This window comes from Mustela lutreola, chromosome 3, assembly GCF_030435805.1.
Source record: "Mustela lutreola isolate mMusLut2 chromosome 3, mMusLut2.pri, whole genome shotgun sequence".
Taxonomy (NCBI): Eukaryota; Metazoa; Chordata; class Mammalia; order Carnivora; family Mustelidae; genus Mustela; species Mustela lutreola.
In genome coordinates, this window is record NC_081292.1 from 139,735,179 (window position 1) to 139,751,033 (window position 15,855).

The window sequence follows — 15,855 nt, forward strand, 5'->3', positions numbered from 1 at the left end:
TGTTTCCTTTGGTGACAGAAAGTTCTGCAAAGAGGATTTGGTCTGGGGTTGTGGTTGAGCTCATTAAAGAATAACCACCATCACCACCATGGAAACTCAGAGTTTTACGAGAAACTTCTCCAACAACTTCCTTTCTTGTTCTCTGGTTGCAGGCGGGTGAGCCGCCCTTCGGAAGCCCCGGCCTCCGGGCAGCAGCGGGGAGCTTTAACCTTGATTTCCAAAGGCTTGCCCTGGTTGAGGGGCCAGGCCAGGGCACAGGAGCCGTCCTCAGGCTTCCCAGATCCCCTTCCCTGCATCGGAGAGAGGAAATGGGCCCCAGAAACCCTGATTGTGAAACAGTTCTCTGTCCGGAAAGGCGTCTGTGTTTTCTTCTCCCCACACTCGCCCTGTCATGAGCTGGCTTTGGGTTTCAGGCCCAGAGACTAAACTTGTGGGCAAATTGGGTTTCCGCCTCAGCTGAACATTTCTTTGGAGCCTGAGGCTCATTAAAGCGCCTCAGCATTCTGGGGTAGGGGGACTAGGAGCCTGCTCACTTCTTCACAAAATCCTTTTCCAAAACCCCTCTGCCCCCCTCCCCAAAAAGAATCTCCCCTGGCCTGGTGGAAACAGGCGCTGAACATTATTTTCGGCCTTGGGACCACTTTGCCTGTCCCCTCGAAGTGCCCTCGCCCAAACAATAACCCCTTTTAAAAAACTTCGCGGTGGCAATGAGACAGACCTTTTAAACCTTTACGCAGCTGTTCAAATACAACATCATTGTCAGGTTAAAAGCCTGGCGCCTCTAACTGCTCCGGCTGCGGGATGCCGGGCCGGCGAAGCCCGAGGTTTAAACATTACCTTACCTTAGGGGTGGCTGTTTTTAAGCTTGAGGATGGGGGTGGGGTGGGGTGGGATGGGTGGAGAGGAAGGCAGGGGAAAAAAAATCCAACTTTTGACTCTAGTCTCTTGCTGCTCCTTTTCAAAGCTAACAGCCACGGACCGGCACCCCAAAAATTGTTTTATCAGAAGGTGGAGATCGTGATCCCGGCCTCAGCTAAGCGTGCCCAGGGCTGGACAAAGTGCCCGCTGCGCACGCTCTCGGCAGGCGCCCTGACGCCAGCCTGGCGCTCGGAGACTCTCGTCCCTTTGCCTCTCAGCCAGGGTCGCTGCCTGGAACTCGGTTCTCCAATTCTCCCTATCCCACTCGTGAGGCAAGACTGTTCAATCTAATCGGGAATTTTATGCCCATCAAATGCCCTTTCATAATCTTTATTTATACATGAAGAAAACATTCAGGCTAAAACCCAGCAATTCCTCGCTGAGCGGGTAGGTCTATGGTGAGCCAACATAAGCAGGATCTGCCTTCCGAATTTGGGGGCCTTTCTGTTTCAACTCTCGGGGCCTTTGGGCTCTAATTCCCCCCCCACACACACACACACATTACATCTGGCTTTACATGGTTCTTCTCCATTCACAGAAAATATGTGTCTCAGCTCTGATTTTGAATCTATTATCACAAAATTCTCTTTTATTCCTTCTCAAGTATCTGTCTTTAGACCAGTTCCTTGAAGCCAGGGATGCCAATATTTCAGAGGAATTTTATAATAAAAATAGAGCAAAATAGAAATAACACAAGGAAATGATCTGGACCTGGAAGGATGGCAAGTTCGGTTAAGACTCTAAGGCTAAGTTGAAGCAAATGAAATGAAAAGGCAGTGGCTTTTAAGGCCAGCCTGTATTTTGCTTAGGAGTATTTAATGTAGCTGCATAGCTGCTGTTTTCGATCATCTTTAGATCAGTTGGAGCAGTTACCATTAATAATAAATCAATATTACACTATAAAGGAGATGAATATCCATATTTGTACCAAGACATCCTTCTCCCTGGCACAGCTCTTTCCAGAGAAAAAATTTAATAGAGTCGTTTTAGCAAGAAATTAGCATTTGTAATCCAGAAGTGGCTTGCATCTGCGCTCTTCTGTCACCAGGAAGAATAGTGACCGTGGGCCTGAGTAGACTTGGGGACTCCTAGGTTAGCCCTGAATTTGGGCCCTGAGTGGCCTCAGGGCTGTGCCATTCCTTGGGGGCAGATTGGATGAGGACAAATTTTAAAGGCTGCTTCCCCAGGGAGCCCCTCCAGGTTGCACTGAGCACCTTCCAGCCAATCTGAAAAGAAATCGAGGGGGCAAATGGGCAGGCTGTGGAAGCCACCACCAATGAAGCAGGGTCTGTGGAGACTCTGCAAAAGAGCAGGCGGCCGGGAGCCTCTTTCCTTCCCAGACACAAAAGACTCCTACTTGGCGCACTTTCCCTCCACCTCAGGATCTGAGATCTCAGTGATTCAAAATACATGGCTGTACTCCATGAGCCCCACAGGCTCTGAACAATCAGGAGGGGTCAGGTCTGCAACCCCCGGAAGTCCGGGTCCAATCCTCTGTCCTTTCTCAGGCCCATCTTGGGTGCTGCGGGTAGGAAGGGAACTGCAGATGGCTGAATGCCCGTTGTCTGAGGAAGGCTGTCAGCCAAGGCCAAGGGGCTTCGAAAGCCCACGGGGCTTCGAAAGCCCACATGCACCCTTGCTGGAGCCGCCTGAAGAGGAATGTAACGACATTTGGGGAGGAGTGTTCTCTCCCCACCTGGACTGAGACCCAGGTTTGGCTCGGAGAAATGTCGCTTCGCAGTAGCTTAGCAGGACCCGCGGTCAGACAGGTGAGAGCCAGGGGTGCCCATGGGGAACACCTATGCCTCTGGTTGGTGCCTCACTAGGGGGCTCATGGTGCCCCAGACTCCACTGAAGCTGATGCCAACTCCCAGGGGTGGACCTGGGGCCTTTGGTTCAGGGTTTGGAGAAAGGAGACAGAGGCAGCAGAGCCGAGGAGGCCAGCACTAATTCTGGGCATTGCGGGGGCTTTACAATGAACTTCGGGAAAGAAGGGTCAGGCACTCTCCCCCAGAACAGCCCATGCCTGTCCTGGAGCCCTCCCTTTTGGACAGAGTATGGCGACGCAGGCCCTCCCCAAAGTCAGGGGCTTTGCAAAAGGAGGTTGGGGGGCAAGAGGGCATGCAGCAAGAAGACTGCTTCCGAAGCTGGTGCCAAAATCAAACTCGTTCTCAAGGCCAGCAGGCAGCTGAAAAGAGTGTCCAGGGTTCTATCAAACTCAAATCTCGTTTGCTTCAAATGCAAACCCCATTCTATGCCGCCTTGCCTCTTAGTAAAAACGTTTCCCGGGACAGCCTGCCGCTTCCTGCAGCCGCACCAGCCCAGCCTGGCCCAGGCGCCCCCAGTTCATAGTCCTGCCTGCGCTTCTCGCTACGGGCAGCCCCGGTGCCAGGCATGGCCGGGTTGGGGGGCAGTCCCTTGCCCAGAACGACCCCCTCAGTCCCGACGCATCTCATTTTCTCTGAGACCACACTCAGCTAAGTTGCCGGCGCCCAGATCAGTCTTAAACAAAAGCCTTTTAATCATCCCAGGCAGTCGGAGAGCATTATCAGGCGGACGCTGTTTTGGGGAGGAGTTGGTCCTATCCTCATATTGTTCTCCATACTCAAACCAATAAGACAATTAATTTCTCTAATTTAATTAGCTCTCAATGGCACGACCTATTTCGAGATGTATGTATCGGTCTTTTAAAAAAAAATCTCTCCTTGACACCACCAGGTTATACCAAGGTATTCTTTGCAACAGCGTTATCTTGAAGGAGACAACGATTGTCTGTTTCAGGAATATGGGTAGCTCCTTTTTCTCTGCTTTATACAACTTCCCACACCTCGTCGCTGCTTAGAACAAACAAACAGTAAACAAATACCTTAGTGACCCGGTGTTTCTAACCGGCTAAGATTGCCTATTAGAATCAGCATTGGGAAAGACAGGGTACCGCGGCCTCTCCGCCAAACGCGGCTTCTGGAACGTGAGCACGCCCCCGTGTGGCTCTCCAAGGCCATGCAAACGGGAAATGGTATCTCTTGGTTCGGCTTACCTACGGTACTGGACACACAAGCTTGCTACATTTAGACGCAGTTAAAAAAAAAAAAAAAAAAGATAGATGGAGAGAGAAAGAAATAAAGCAGTTTTAAGCTCCTGCAACGACCATACTACTAGGGCACTGACATCTTAACGGACGCCCAGAATTCCACACAAAGGAATCCCCTTCCGAACGAAATTATTCAATTGTAAGCTTTGTTTCTCTCGCAATTTTCACCAAAGGTTGAAGGACACTTTGGAAAACAATATAAATATTTTTAGTTTTGTTCCATATCATAGAACGCACAATAACTTATCTGACGGTGCAGCAGGTTTTTTTTCAAATACAACGATGGTGTAAATCTGACTAAAGCTTCCTCTTTCAAATGCCTGCTTTGAAAGCCGTGGTTCTTCATTAAAGCAAAAAGGACTGCTGTCTGTGACCACCCCCACCCCCGCAAAAAAAAAAAGAAACAAAAACAAAAAACCCCACCTCAGTATATACTAGCTGTATAAAAAAACATGCTGGTAGACACTTAAATCTAACCAGTATTTTAAAAAGAAGTCAACTGCTATTGAATTACACAAATGTTTGAAGGGAAATTAAGATTATTGATCCTGAAATTAGGCATTTGCTTAGATTTATAGTGAGCCCCTGATATGATGCTGCGTGGTCATAAATGTATGTGGGGGTCTGGATATGTGTAAGCATGTCTGTGTGAGAGTGGGTGGCGGCTGAATATCACAGAAGAACCTTAAGACGCCTAATTATTCAGAAAGGTTAAAGGTGATGACCTTGACATTTTGGAAGTTCAAAGGCATACACTTATGCACTTATGTTTTTCCTCCTCCCCCCCAAACTTTGGCAATTAAAAAAATTTTGCATTTGGAAATGCATACCTCCTCTGAAAAATGCATGGGGTACTGTACATCTTCTGGATTTCTTTCTTTCTTTCTTTCTTTTTTTTTTTTTTTACACTTTGGGCTTAGGAGAGGTTAAGAGTCATGATTCACTTTACCTTTTTTCAGAGAAAGAGATGCTTTTCTCACTCCTACAGTTTATTGCACATTGCGGAAATCTCTTTTGGGCCCACCAGAAGGTGTATAATATAACCCAATTAAGCTGTTTAGAACTTTGGCTTTTATGGTGTTGTCTAGACAGTTCAAGGTTTTGTAAACAGCCTGGCCTGGCCCAGCAACATAATGTGCAGTTCAGCCCCCACCACATTCTTTAACTTGAAGCGATAAATGCAGTGAGAAGTGGGTCTGCAGCCTCAGGCCCTATTCCAGGGAGGGGTCTTACGTTCTCTACCACATGCCTGCTGTGACCTAGCAAGGATCCCAAGCCCTCTGGACCACTGGTAACTCCCTTTTAGCAAACTTTTTTTTTTTTTTTTCAAAGAAGCTTTCTAATTTTGGTTTCTTTTTTTAAGGGACCTTGGGTCCTGACACCTTGTTAAGATTAAATTTAGATTTTCTAACAAGTTTTTTTGAAATGAATTTTGTCTCTTCAGAAATTCCAAGTTCACTAAATTGGGGGTGGGAGGAGTAGACGTCCTTCTTAGGTTCCTGCTGCCCCAGCCTCACTGCCTGCAGAAAGCAGCACCAGAATGGCTGGGTCACAGCCTTAATTCAGAAATTCATCCCTAAAGTGATTTTTAAAAGCGGTGTAGCCTAGGCAGGGTGGGAGAGAGCTACTCTTATTTCAGCGGGATTAAAAAGCATTTCACCTGGTTTTCAGTTGCATATGGGAGAAGGTTCTGGCCACCAAAATCCCCTAATCAGACACTAAATTTCCTTAAAGAGTAAAAAATCATATAGTGTGTTGAAGCTGTAACCTCCATTTTACCAGAAACCATTTATTCACACAAAACACAGTGACTTATGCCTTGATACGACAGACCAACAGGCCGAAGATACATTTCCCAGAGTTTAAATAATCTGCATTCACCAAGGGGATGATCAGGTCCCTTAAACTCAGAACAAAAACAAGCACCTTCCAGCCTAGCGGCCTAACTCTCTACAGATCCCACAGCGTCCCCACGGGGACTCTGAGAGAAGGAGGGAGAACAACAGCACATTGGCGGTAAAATTGTAAAGGGACATTTGCATTTACCATTTTCCCCTTATTAGGATCCATTCGGCCAAGTCCCCGGCCTCGTCCGCAGGCAGCAGTGGTCGCTGGGAGGTCCCGAGTTGACCGTGGGAAGGAATCGTGGAGTTCCACAGAGAAGAGGCGTCATTAAACCCAAGGACACTGGGCCTGCCCAGGGCAGGCTGATGGGGAAGTGGGTGGGTGAGTGGGGCTCGGGAAGAGGGGGTGCTTCCTGGAGCTCTCAAAATAAGGGGTTTCCAGTGAAATACTGCAGACGGTCTCTGTTCAGTTTCTTTTCTTTCATTCTGCGATTCTGGAACCAGATTTTTACTTGCCGGTCAGTGAGGTTGAGCATCCGAGAGAGTTGGAGTCTTTTCTCTTTGTTTATGTACACGTTAAAGAAAAACTCGCGTTCCAGTTCGCGGATCTGGTACTTGGTGTAGGGACAGCGCTTTTTCCGGGACCGCTGGGGGGCCACTGCAAGTCAAAGAAACCAAGAGGTGAGAGAGGCCGCTGGCTGCCCACCCCCAGCCGCCCGCCGGCCCAGGCCCGCACGAGGGCCAGGCCTCGGGCCCTTTGGGGACGTCCCCCGCCGCCACTGAAAGGCCCTGCCTGCGTCGTGGGGGATGATATATGGGCGGGCACAGGAGAGAGTGCGGGCGTGGACCTGTGTTCACGCCTGGACACACACACACACACACACACACACACACACACACCCTGGCACGGAAGTGGAGAAGCAGAGGGCAAGGCCGGCTCTGAATTGGAACCTGAAGGGAGAGAAACACGAGCGCGCCCAGGCATCTGCTCTACTCCAGTCAGCAGCGCGCGTCAGCCAGAGGCTTGGATAAAGTCCAGTTCAAGGATCTCCCCACCCCACCCCACCCACCCGCCCTTAAAAGCAGGAGGCTCGAGTGTCCACACTCACAAAGTGGCTTGAAATCTCCCCCCTTCACTCCAGGGTCTCCAGCACCACCAAACTGGGGAAAAGCTCTCTGCAGCTATTAATGTCCCCTTCGAAGTCTACCTTAAGCCCACCTAAATTGGTTTCCTATCGTAAACACACTTTACAACGGCCCGGGAAATCTTATAGGATGTATAAACCCCTTCGAACGCTTATAAAGTGGCACATAAAACGGCGCAAGCAGAGGGAGGCCCCCGCCGCCCCCCCCGCGCCCGCGGCCCCCGGCCCAGCAGCCCACCCCGCACCGGGTGCCTACCTGTGCCGCCACTCTTCTCAGCCCCCGCCTCCCCCGGGGGCCCCTCGCCATCGCCGCCGCCGCCTTCTGCCGCCCCCTTGGGCTCGGAGCCCGGGGTCGCCTTGGCGCAGGGACTTCCCCCGCCGCCACCGGCCCCCGTCTTGTGGTCGCCCTTGTCGGCAGCGCCCTCGGGCTGCAGCGGCGCAGGAGGTGGAGGGGGCTGCGGCCCTGCGAACGGGGGCCCGGGCGCAGCCTCGTAGAACTGATCAAAACCCTGCGGCAGGATGCCATTTCGGCCCACGGCGCTGTAGAAGTTGGAGGCGGCGCCCGCGGGACCGTGTGGCGGCCCGGGAGCGGCGCACACTGGCTCCGGCGCCTTGAAGAGCACGTCCGGCCGGCGGCCCGCGGGAGGCAGCAGATCGCGCTGCATGGCCGCCTCCTCCGCCGCCGCCGCCGCTGCCGCGGCCGCAGCCGCCGCCGCGTAGTAGGGAGAGTAGCCCCCGGCGCTGCCGCCGCCGCCCCCGCCGGGGCCGCCCCCGCCGCCGCCGCCCCCCGCGCCGCCGCCGCCGCCGCCGCGGTACGGCCACTTGGCGCGCTCCAGGCCGTAGTCGCGGAAGGCCACTTCGCGCACGGGCTGGACGTGCGGCGCCAGGTTGGAAGAGTAGGGGAAAGTCATCTGGCAGGACGACGGTTGCGATAGGAACGACGGCTTGCTGGCGAAGTCCGACGGGGCCACATAGTAGGCGCAGCCGGGCAGGTACATGCTGGCTGCGCTCGGGCCGCACTCATCAAAGTCGTTCATGGCTTCGCGGCGTGCGCGCCGGCGAGCCCCGGGCCGCTCCCCGCGCCGCCAACCTGAGCCATCGATTGCACAAGAGGCTTGGGCCAGGATCAACTAAGCAAAAATCCCCACCGGGCGCTGACGTGCAATTCATCTTGATTGATTCTGGTGGTAATTATGTCACGTGACGCCATGGAGAGAAATGTCCTTATATCTATATCAGCTCTCGCCAACACGCCCCGGGACGGCTCCTGGCGCCGAGACACGCGAGCGCTGGGGGCGGATCAGTCTCTCGCTCCAGCCAGCACTCCCCGGGCGCTTCCCGACCTGGCTGAGCCTCGGGCCGGTCACCTGTGCGCCGCCGGCGGCTGCCACTGCTGGGTGCATCTGCCACCGCCCGGCTGGGCCGCCCGCCCGCGCCCGCCCGCGCCGCTTTAAGTACGCGGACCGAAGCCGGCGGGGAGGAGGAGGAGGGGGAGGAAGGGGGAGGAAGGGGGAAGGGAAAGAAGCGGAGAGCGGAGGGGGGAGCCCCAGCCTGGGGCACAGGGGACTAGGTGTGAGGTTGTGAGGTTCCCACCCCCCACACCCCTTCCTGCAGCCGCTCCCTCCCCCGCGACGCCGCCACCCGCTGCAGCTTGCGGGTCAGGAGCTTGTTGCTTTTTGCTCAGGGGGCGTAATTGCGCCACTCTCGGGGCACACGGAGCCCTGATTTACATATTTCTCAGCCCTGCGCGTTCATCGCAGAATAACTTGGCTCTCTCCACTACTGACCCCGGGAGCGCGAGTGCCAGGCTCGAATAAACCTACACCAAAACCTTACCAGGAGCTCACCCAGGCCAGGGCCTCGGTGCGCACTCGGATCTCTTGCCCTCTCTCCTCCTCTCTCTGTTCCTGTCTTCCTTTCTCCTTCCTCCGCCTCCATTCTGTCTTCTCACTTCTTTCTTTCCTGTCCACTCTTCTCCCACTCCCTTCTCTTGTTCCCTCTAGCCTTTTCTTCCTTCTCCTTACTTTCCTCGTTTCCTCTCCTCTTTATCTCCTGATCCTCTCTTCCTTTCCCCTTGCTGTGTGTCACCACCTCTGTGTTCTCCCTGTCGTCTCTCTGCCTTTCCTCTCCTAATGCTAAAGCAAGGAGGAAGTTTAGCCAGCGGAGACGCCCCATGACCGTCTAGAAGTTGGGGGGTCTGGAGAACAAAAGGATCTGGAGTCCTACTCTAAAGGTGCCTGGTCTCCACTCCCCACCACCGGAGACAAACCACTGACGCCTCCACCCTCCTCACCCTCTCTGCTTTTTGGCCTGAGCTAGGACCAGTCCGCCTCACAACCGGCCCCTTCCCTGGTCGGAGACCAGCCCAGGGCTACGAATCCCCGCCGCCTGGTCTCCCCTAGGCTCCTGCGGTGCCCTTGCGCTGGCATGGTCCCTGTGGGGGGGGGGGGCAGGGGTAAGGCCCCCCGGAGGTCCCTCGGCTCTGGGGAGGAGAGCAGAATGCTCTCAGCAGCTTTTTCCTCCTTGGTTGAACTTCTCTGCAGTACTTGGCCCCGAGAGACCCCCATCCATTTGCCCCAAGGCCTCACTTTCTTCCACGGCCGCCGGGTCTCTCTTTCCTAGCCCGGGGGGCCAGGCGAGGCCTGGACTCCCGCCTCCAGGAGAACCAGCGCTTTCCAAAGGTAAAATCGGTCTCTCAGAAAGAAGCTTTCCAAACCCAAATCCCAGAACCAAGGGCAGGAAGTTGCCCCTCTCCCCAAGATTCCTCAGCCCAGGCAATCCCAGCACGGGGTTCTGGGCCTCAGCCCTATGCCCAGAGCAGGCGGTGCAGGCTTTGAAGCTGGTTCCCTCCCTGGCCCCGGCCGCGGCAGTGCCCGTGTGGCGAGCTCTGCCCACCATGCCGACAGACAGAGAAAAGGCGGGTGATCGGAGCTCATACCTATTTTCTGGCCGTTGTCCCCCCCCCCCTTTCTCTCCTCCCTCCTTTTCTCCCTCCCACTCATCTTCCTCCGCCCCCCTCCCACCTCTGCTTTCCTCCCAACACTGCGCAAACAGGTCTGTGGCGACTGGAGGGTAAGGAGGCTCCCCCCGCCCCAGAACTGCCTATCGTTTTGTGAACCCTCCTTCCAGCTGGCACCCTCGCCCAGGTTCCCTCTCGCCCCTTTCTCCTCAGTCCAGACCGCCAGCACACTTATCTGCCTCTCATCTCCATCGCCCGCCAAGCCTCTCACTTTCGGCTCGTGGTCGACGCCCTTGGATCTCTCTCCTAAAATGGCTCCCCGGACACTAGCCCTGCGGCAGCTCAGGACCCAGGGCAGCAGCTGCAGGGACCCCCCCACCCAGCCGGGTCTTTACGTGTCTGGGAGTGCGCAAAATTCTCGCACCTTCTCTTTGCACGGGGTGGGGCGCAGGCAGCCCGCTGCCCCCAAAGCGAAGCCTGCTGACCGCTGAAGAGGGAAATGGGGAGGACGGAACCATTCAAGTTCAACGACATGGCGATGGCGGCTCCGCTTGGAGCCGCGCTTTGGCGGGGGAGGGTGAGCCATCAGCAGCGGCGCGCGGGTGCAAAGGGGAAGGGGCAGCGGACCCCTCTCTGCGCGTTTGCGCAGATCCCCGCACCCACCCCCAACACTTGGGCTTTCATTTTGGGCCCAGCCCGCTTCGGCCCTTTGCCCCAGCTCCCTCCTGGATCCTCACTCCGAAACCCAAGGAAAACCGCAGCCTCCCGACCCGCGCGTCCCGCGAGAACCTACCATGAAGACTCCAGCGTTGTGGCCTTGTCCTTGCCTGCGCGGCCCCACTCGAAGCACAAGCGCATCCGACCCTTCCCGCACAGCCAGCTGCTCCGCGAGTGGTAGCTTTCCGCGCAGCGCCCAGACGCGATGCGGTAATTTTGAGCCACCCAAGATAAGACACTAACTTGACCTTAACTTTGTCAGGGCGCCCCTGGTATCTGGAGAACGTGAACAGACACTGTCTGGCAGCCCTCGTAAAAGCTGACTGGGGAAGGGATTCTGAGTCATTTCATTTATTGCCACTACAGTTCTGCAAGAATGCTTTTCCTCCCTGCCAAACTTTAATTATTTATGCTCTTTTGGGAAACGAAAGAAGAGGAGAAACGCGGGGAAAAACACCCAGAGCCAGTCTTTTCCCCGCAGAGCCTTCCGAATGGGCTCCCTAAGTCAAGTGACTGGAGAACAAAAATGTGGGGAGATCACCTTTGTCCAAGGACAGTCGGACAAGCGCTGTGCACCCCCCCCCCCCACGAAGGAGGGGATGATTGCCGCTGGGTGAGGCGGGGTGAAGAGGCACACCCCCCCCCCCCGCAGACATGAATATTTACAACGGTTCTGGATCTCTCCTCCACCCAGCCGGCCTCCCGGAAACCTCCCTAGTCCTCCTCCTTCAGGGAGAGCCCCCAGGCCTTAAGAGTCCCCCGGTGGGCCCTCTGAGCTTGCAGCCGGTTGAATGCCAGCCGAAGCCATTTTTCTCGTTTAAAACCCTTTTTCTCAGTCAAGAGGCCTGCCCGGACTGCAGCATTTCGGAAGACGCATTTGTCTTTGTGTGAGAGAATGTTGAGCCCTCAGATTTCAGCATCATTTCTCTCCGCATTTGTTTCTTAGGAATTTTGTCGTGGTTCCAAATCCCTGCCAGAACCTTGGCTAGGAGAGGAGAGAGGACATCACCGCCTTTGTATTTGTGTGGATCAGTAAGGGGGATAAATTTGAAAAACACTGCTGAAGCTCCAACGGACAATGAGATTTTACACTTAGAATAATTTCAATCTCTTTGGGGAGTGGTCTTCATGAATTTCTCCTCCAACCCCACCTCCCAGACTAAAGAGAAAGAGCACAATGATTTAATGGTATACATTGGAAAGAAACTGTTTCTCCATGTTATCCTAGGGCCTGCATCTAATTCCGGTTTCCTAGTCCTTTACCCAGCTCTCTGGACCTGAGGTCTGCGTGTGGCCTCCGCCTTTGTTCGGCTGTTTTGGGGGAGAGACTCAGCTCTGGGTGCAACTAGCTCCCGGAGCCCCATCAGGTGGGAAGACATTTCTAAAGATAGGGACTCACAACCTCTTGCTTCTTTTTTCCCTGCTGTTGTATTTTTTTTCTTAAAAGAGCTGTTTTTTTAAATGTTTTAGAATACACATCAAATTTGCTTCAGGAAAGGGGAATCATAGTCCATGAATACTTGGTATTAGAAATTAAATGGTTTTGCCAATTCTTCCACTATCTAAAACTAGGAATTCTCTAGTTTTAATTTCAAAGCTAGCCGGGGTCTGAGGTCTGCAAGCAGATAGTGAATGCTGAGCAGACTTTAACTTCTCCAGCTTCAGCTAGAGGCTCCTAAGGCCTACAATGGCGTGTGGAGGCCACATTTCCCAAGGGAATCTGCTGGGCTCCAGACAGAAGTGCCAGGATTCAGAATTTCCATAGGGCATAGCCTGTTCCAAAGTAGCCTGACTGAAACATGGCAGGGAGAGATGTTTTGTGTTGAAATCTGAGGAACCTCATATCTTGACAACACCCTCCCCCAACAGCAAGCCCTAAAGTTTGAGAATTTAGGCAAAATATAGAAGCACTGGCCTACAAGCTAAGAGTTCACTTAATGCCTTCCAATCTGCTCAAAGACCCCCGTCTCCTCCCACTTGGATGCTTCATACACATTTTGTTCACAGGCTTTTATACACCATTTTCGGACTGACTTGGAAGCCATTTTCTCATTTAATGAACAGTCAACACCTGCAGTGAAACCACAACCAGGAAAGAAAAACGAATTTGGTGGCCTCAAATCACGAGGAGGGAATTTGGAATGTTTTTGAAAAATTGACATCAGTCCCTTGACAGCTTGGCTGGGACCTGTATATTTATTTCCACTCAAAACATTTTGATGTATCTGATATATACAAGCTATTGTTTTTTGGACAAAATCAAAACAACACAGAACATGCACAACAACTATTAGATAGCAAAGAAAATGTAATTAGTCTAAACATAAACTGCGGTAGGTTGGACTGAGGCTTGGGGCTCTCTGGGAGGTGCTCGCTCCAGATCTAGGGCCTAGTCCTCCGCTGAAAATAAGTCACTGGACTTGGGGAAAGAATCGTCAACTCTTTGGCTGCCATACATCTCACTAGGAGCTGGGGGGGGAGTGTTACTTCTCAGAAGGAGAGGGAAAAGAGGTAGGAATGGTAGAAGGAGCTGGGGGGGGGCTCAGTTTCTCTGACGGTAAGGCAGGACACCCCCCCCCCCCCCCGCACAAGCAAAACAACTCCATCTGGCATCAGAAACCCCAGTCTCTACAAAACAAACCCAGCAGGGCCCAGGGCCTTACAGGCGCCCCTGAGGCAGGCCAGATGTGGGCTCAGAAAAGGCACAGTGGCTGAGGCACAGAAAGGCCCCCTGTGGAGTTGTGCGGTGGTGAAGAGGGTAAGAGAAGGTGAACTTCTCTCTACTTGGTCAACAGCAGCGACCAGGGGCTAAGGATTTGAGGGACCTCCTTCTTCACCCCCTGGCTGATGAAGGAACTTTCATCTCTCCCTATGGTGGCCCATTACCTTGATTCAAGAAAGACATGTCCACAACTTTACCCATCTGAAGAGGGAAGCCATATTTACAGTTGGAATGTAGGACACCTCTCTCCTTGCTCACTCCCTTCTCCTCCCCCTGGATATTTTTCCCACCTCCTAGTGCAACCCAGCCTCAGAGCAGATTAGCAGCTGTCCTCACCAGAGCTGAGTCCAATTATCGAGTGCAGGGCTCTGGCCTAGACATATGGGAGGAGATAGGAGAAGTAGGAGAAATTTTACCAGTCCTGTCTAGAGACCGCAGTTTGCCCTGGAGCTTCAGCCTCCCTGGAATCCACGGGAAGGAAGTATCCACCCCATTCTGTCCAGCTGGAGGGGCCAGCTAGCCCAAACTCCGAGGGGTCTTCAAATTTGTCCAGCCACACCGTTCCTCCCATCCCCTTTCCTCCCGAAGTCTGAATGTCTAGGGTGGCTTTTGTCCTCCAGAACCAGCCAGGGCAGACAGGAGGGGGGCGGTGCCCTTTCTTTCTCCAGATCCAAGTTTCTGGCTATGCCACAAGGGGCTTTGGCTGCAAAGAGACAGAATTGTGCCTGTAGCCCTTTTCTACTCCTTCCCGAAGGACTTCCCAGATTTAATTACACTCAGAGCTCTAGCAGGGTGCCTACTAAATTAAAAAAAAACTGGGGAGAAGAGGAAAGGGAGTCTAGGTGGGAGCAGAAATCCAAGTACAAGGGTGCTAGAGTGAGTGCGCGTGTAAATAACCCAGACAAGAGCTAGGACAGGTGACCCCAGACCCCCACTCAGGAAGCCTCAAGGCCAAGGTTATACTTCGGCTTCTGCAGAACCCTCCCAGAGAGCTGGAAGCATAGAGAGAGGCCCGACTGGCCCGGTCTCCAAATCCTCTGCTGGCTTCCAGGGCGACAGACTGAGCGGAAGGGTGCTGGGGACCAGCGGAGAAGGAGCGGAAGGAAAAGCTCCTATCCACAGCTTTTCTTACACGCCAGGTCTCGGCTTTAAAAAGGCAGGCCTGGCCAGCGGCGACCACGCGGGGAGCTAGTATAGCGCCAGTGCCTGCTCGCGCAGGACCACACGCTTCTTTTTCATTCGCCGGTTCTGGAACCAGATTTTGACCTGCTGGTCGCTGAGGTTCAGCCTGTTGGACAATTCCTTGCGCTTCTGGCGATTGATGAATTCGTTGAGGAGGAATTCGTTCTCCAGCTCCGCAATCTGCTGCTTGGTGTAGGGTTTCCGCTTCTTGCGGGTCCTCCCTGGGGCCGCCCCCCACGGCAGGCCTGCAACACAGCCCCAACCCAAGTCAGCCCAGCCGGCCGTTCCTTGTAGCCTGCCCGCCCTCCGCGGCCCCCTCCCCCTACACACTCTCCCCTGCACCCCACCTCCCAACCCAACCTAAACTGGCCCAGGGAGCGTGGCCACCGTTTACCGTCGGGCAGCGAAGGTCGCAGGCAAGAGGCGACGCTCGCCGCCTGCACTGTCATGTTCAAGTTGAGCGGGCCCTTGGCGTCGTCCTTGAAGCCGGCAACGCAGGGGGTCCCCTCGAGTAGGGTTGAAGAGCCCGCTGCCGCACGGCCCACGCCCGCGTAGTCGTACTTGGCGGCTTTGAGAGCAGCGGCCGCTGGGGCCAGGCTAGACTCGGGGATGAAGGGCGGCCGCGCACGGCCACGGTCCTCCGGCCCGGCAGCCACATCGGGCGCATAGAACTTGGCGGGCTCTTCGGGTCCGTCCTTGGCGCCCAGGGGCTGCAGGCCGAGCGGCCCGGAACCAGCCAGGTAGGGCTGGGAGAAGCTGCCGAAAGCGGTGGCACCGGCAGGCTGCGCTGGGGCGCAGGAGGCGGGCGTGGTGGCCCAGGGCAGCGCGCCTCGCGGGTATGAGATGGGGGGGAGTGCGGCCAACTGGCCGCCATTCGGCCGCAGGTTGGAGAAGTAGAAGGAATCAGGCGACTGCAGATTCAGAAGCGAGCCCACATAGCCCGCTCTGTAGAGACTGCGCTCACACATCTCCAACAAAGGGCTTCGGCTGCGCTTGCAGCAGTATTTAGTTACAACCGGGAATAAGAGGACAGGCTCAGACGATTGGACGAAACTTTGCCTGCAGGTTCTTCAAAGCCGGTCATTTCAGCACCGCCTACATCCCCCCCGACCCGTTTCCCCCCCTTCAGGGTATTATGATAACACCCGCAATATTGGATGGCGAAGGACGAGGCTGCCAGGCAGAGCCAAGGAACGTGGAGCGAAGGTGAAACCACTGGGAGTTCCCAGGCTCAGCTTCAGGAGCTGGGGACATTGGGTGCCTTTGCCCGAGTGTCC

The 15,855-nt window shown here is 54.4% G+C and overlaps 2 protein-coding genes across 2 annotated transcripts; both read right to left on the reverse strand.

Moving 5' to 3' along the window:
* Positions 1–6,180: 6,180 nt before the first annotated feature.
* HOXD11 (homeobox D11) lies at positions 6,181–8,449 on the reverse strand. The gene is made up of 2 exons (XM_059166973.1): positions 7,255–8,449; positions 6,181–6,511 (listed from the first exon to the last, which is right to left on the reverse strand). Exons 1-2 carry the CDS (start codon positions 8,033–8,035, stop codon positions 6,276–6,278), a joined length of 1,017 nt encoding a protein of 338 aa, XP_059022956.1. The 5' UTR covers positions 8,036–8,449; the 3' UTR covers positions 6,181–6,275.
* Positions 8,450–14,584: 6,135 nt separating this feature from the next.
* HOXD12 (homeobox D12) lies at positions 14,585–15,546 on the reverse strand. The gene is made up of 2 exons (XM_059168943.1): positions 14,973–15,546; positions 14,585–14,823 (listed from the first exon to the last, which is right to left on the reverse strand). Exons 1-2 carry the CDS (start codon positions 15,544–15,546, stop codon positions 14,585–14,587), a joined length of 813 nt encoding a protein of 270 aa, XP_059024926.1.
* Between the last annotated feature and the right edge of the window lie 309 nt (positions 15,547–15,855).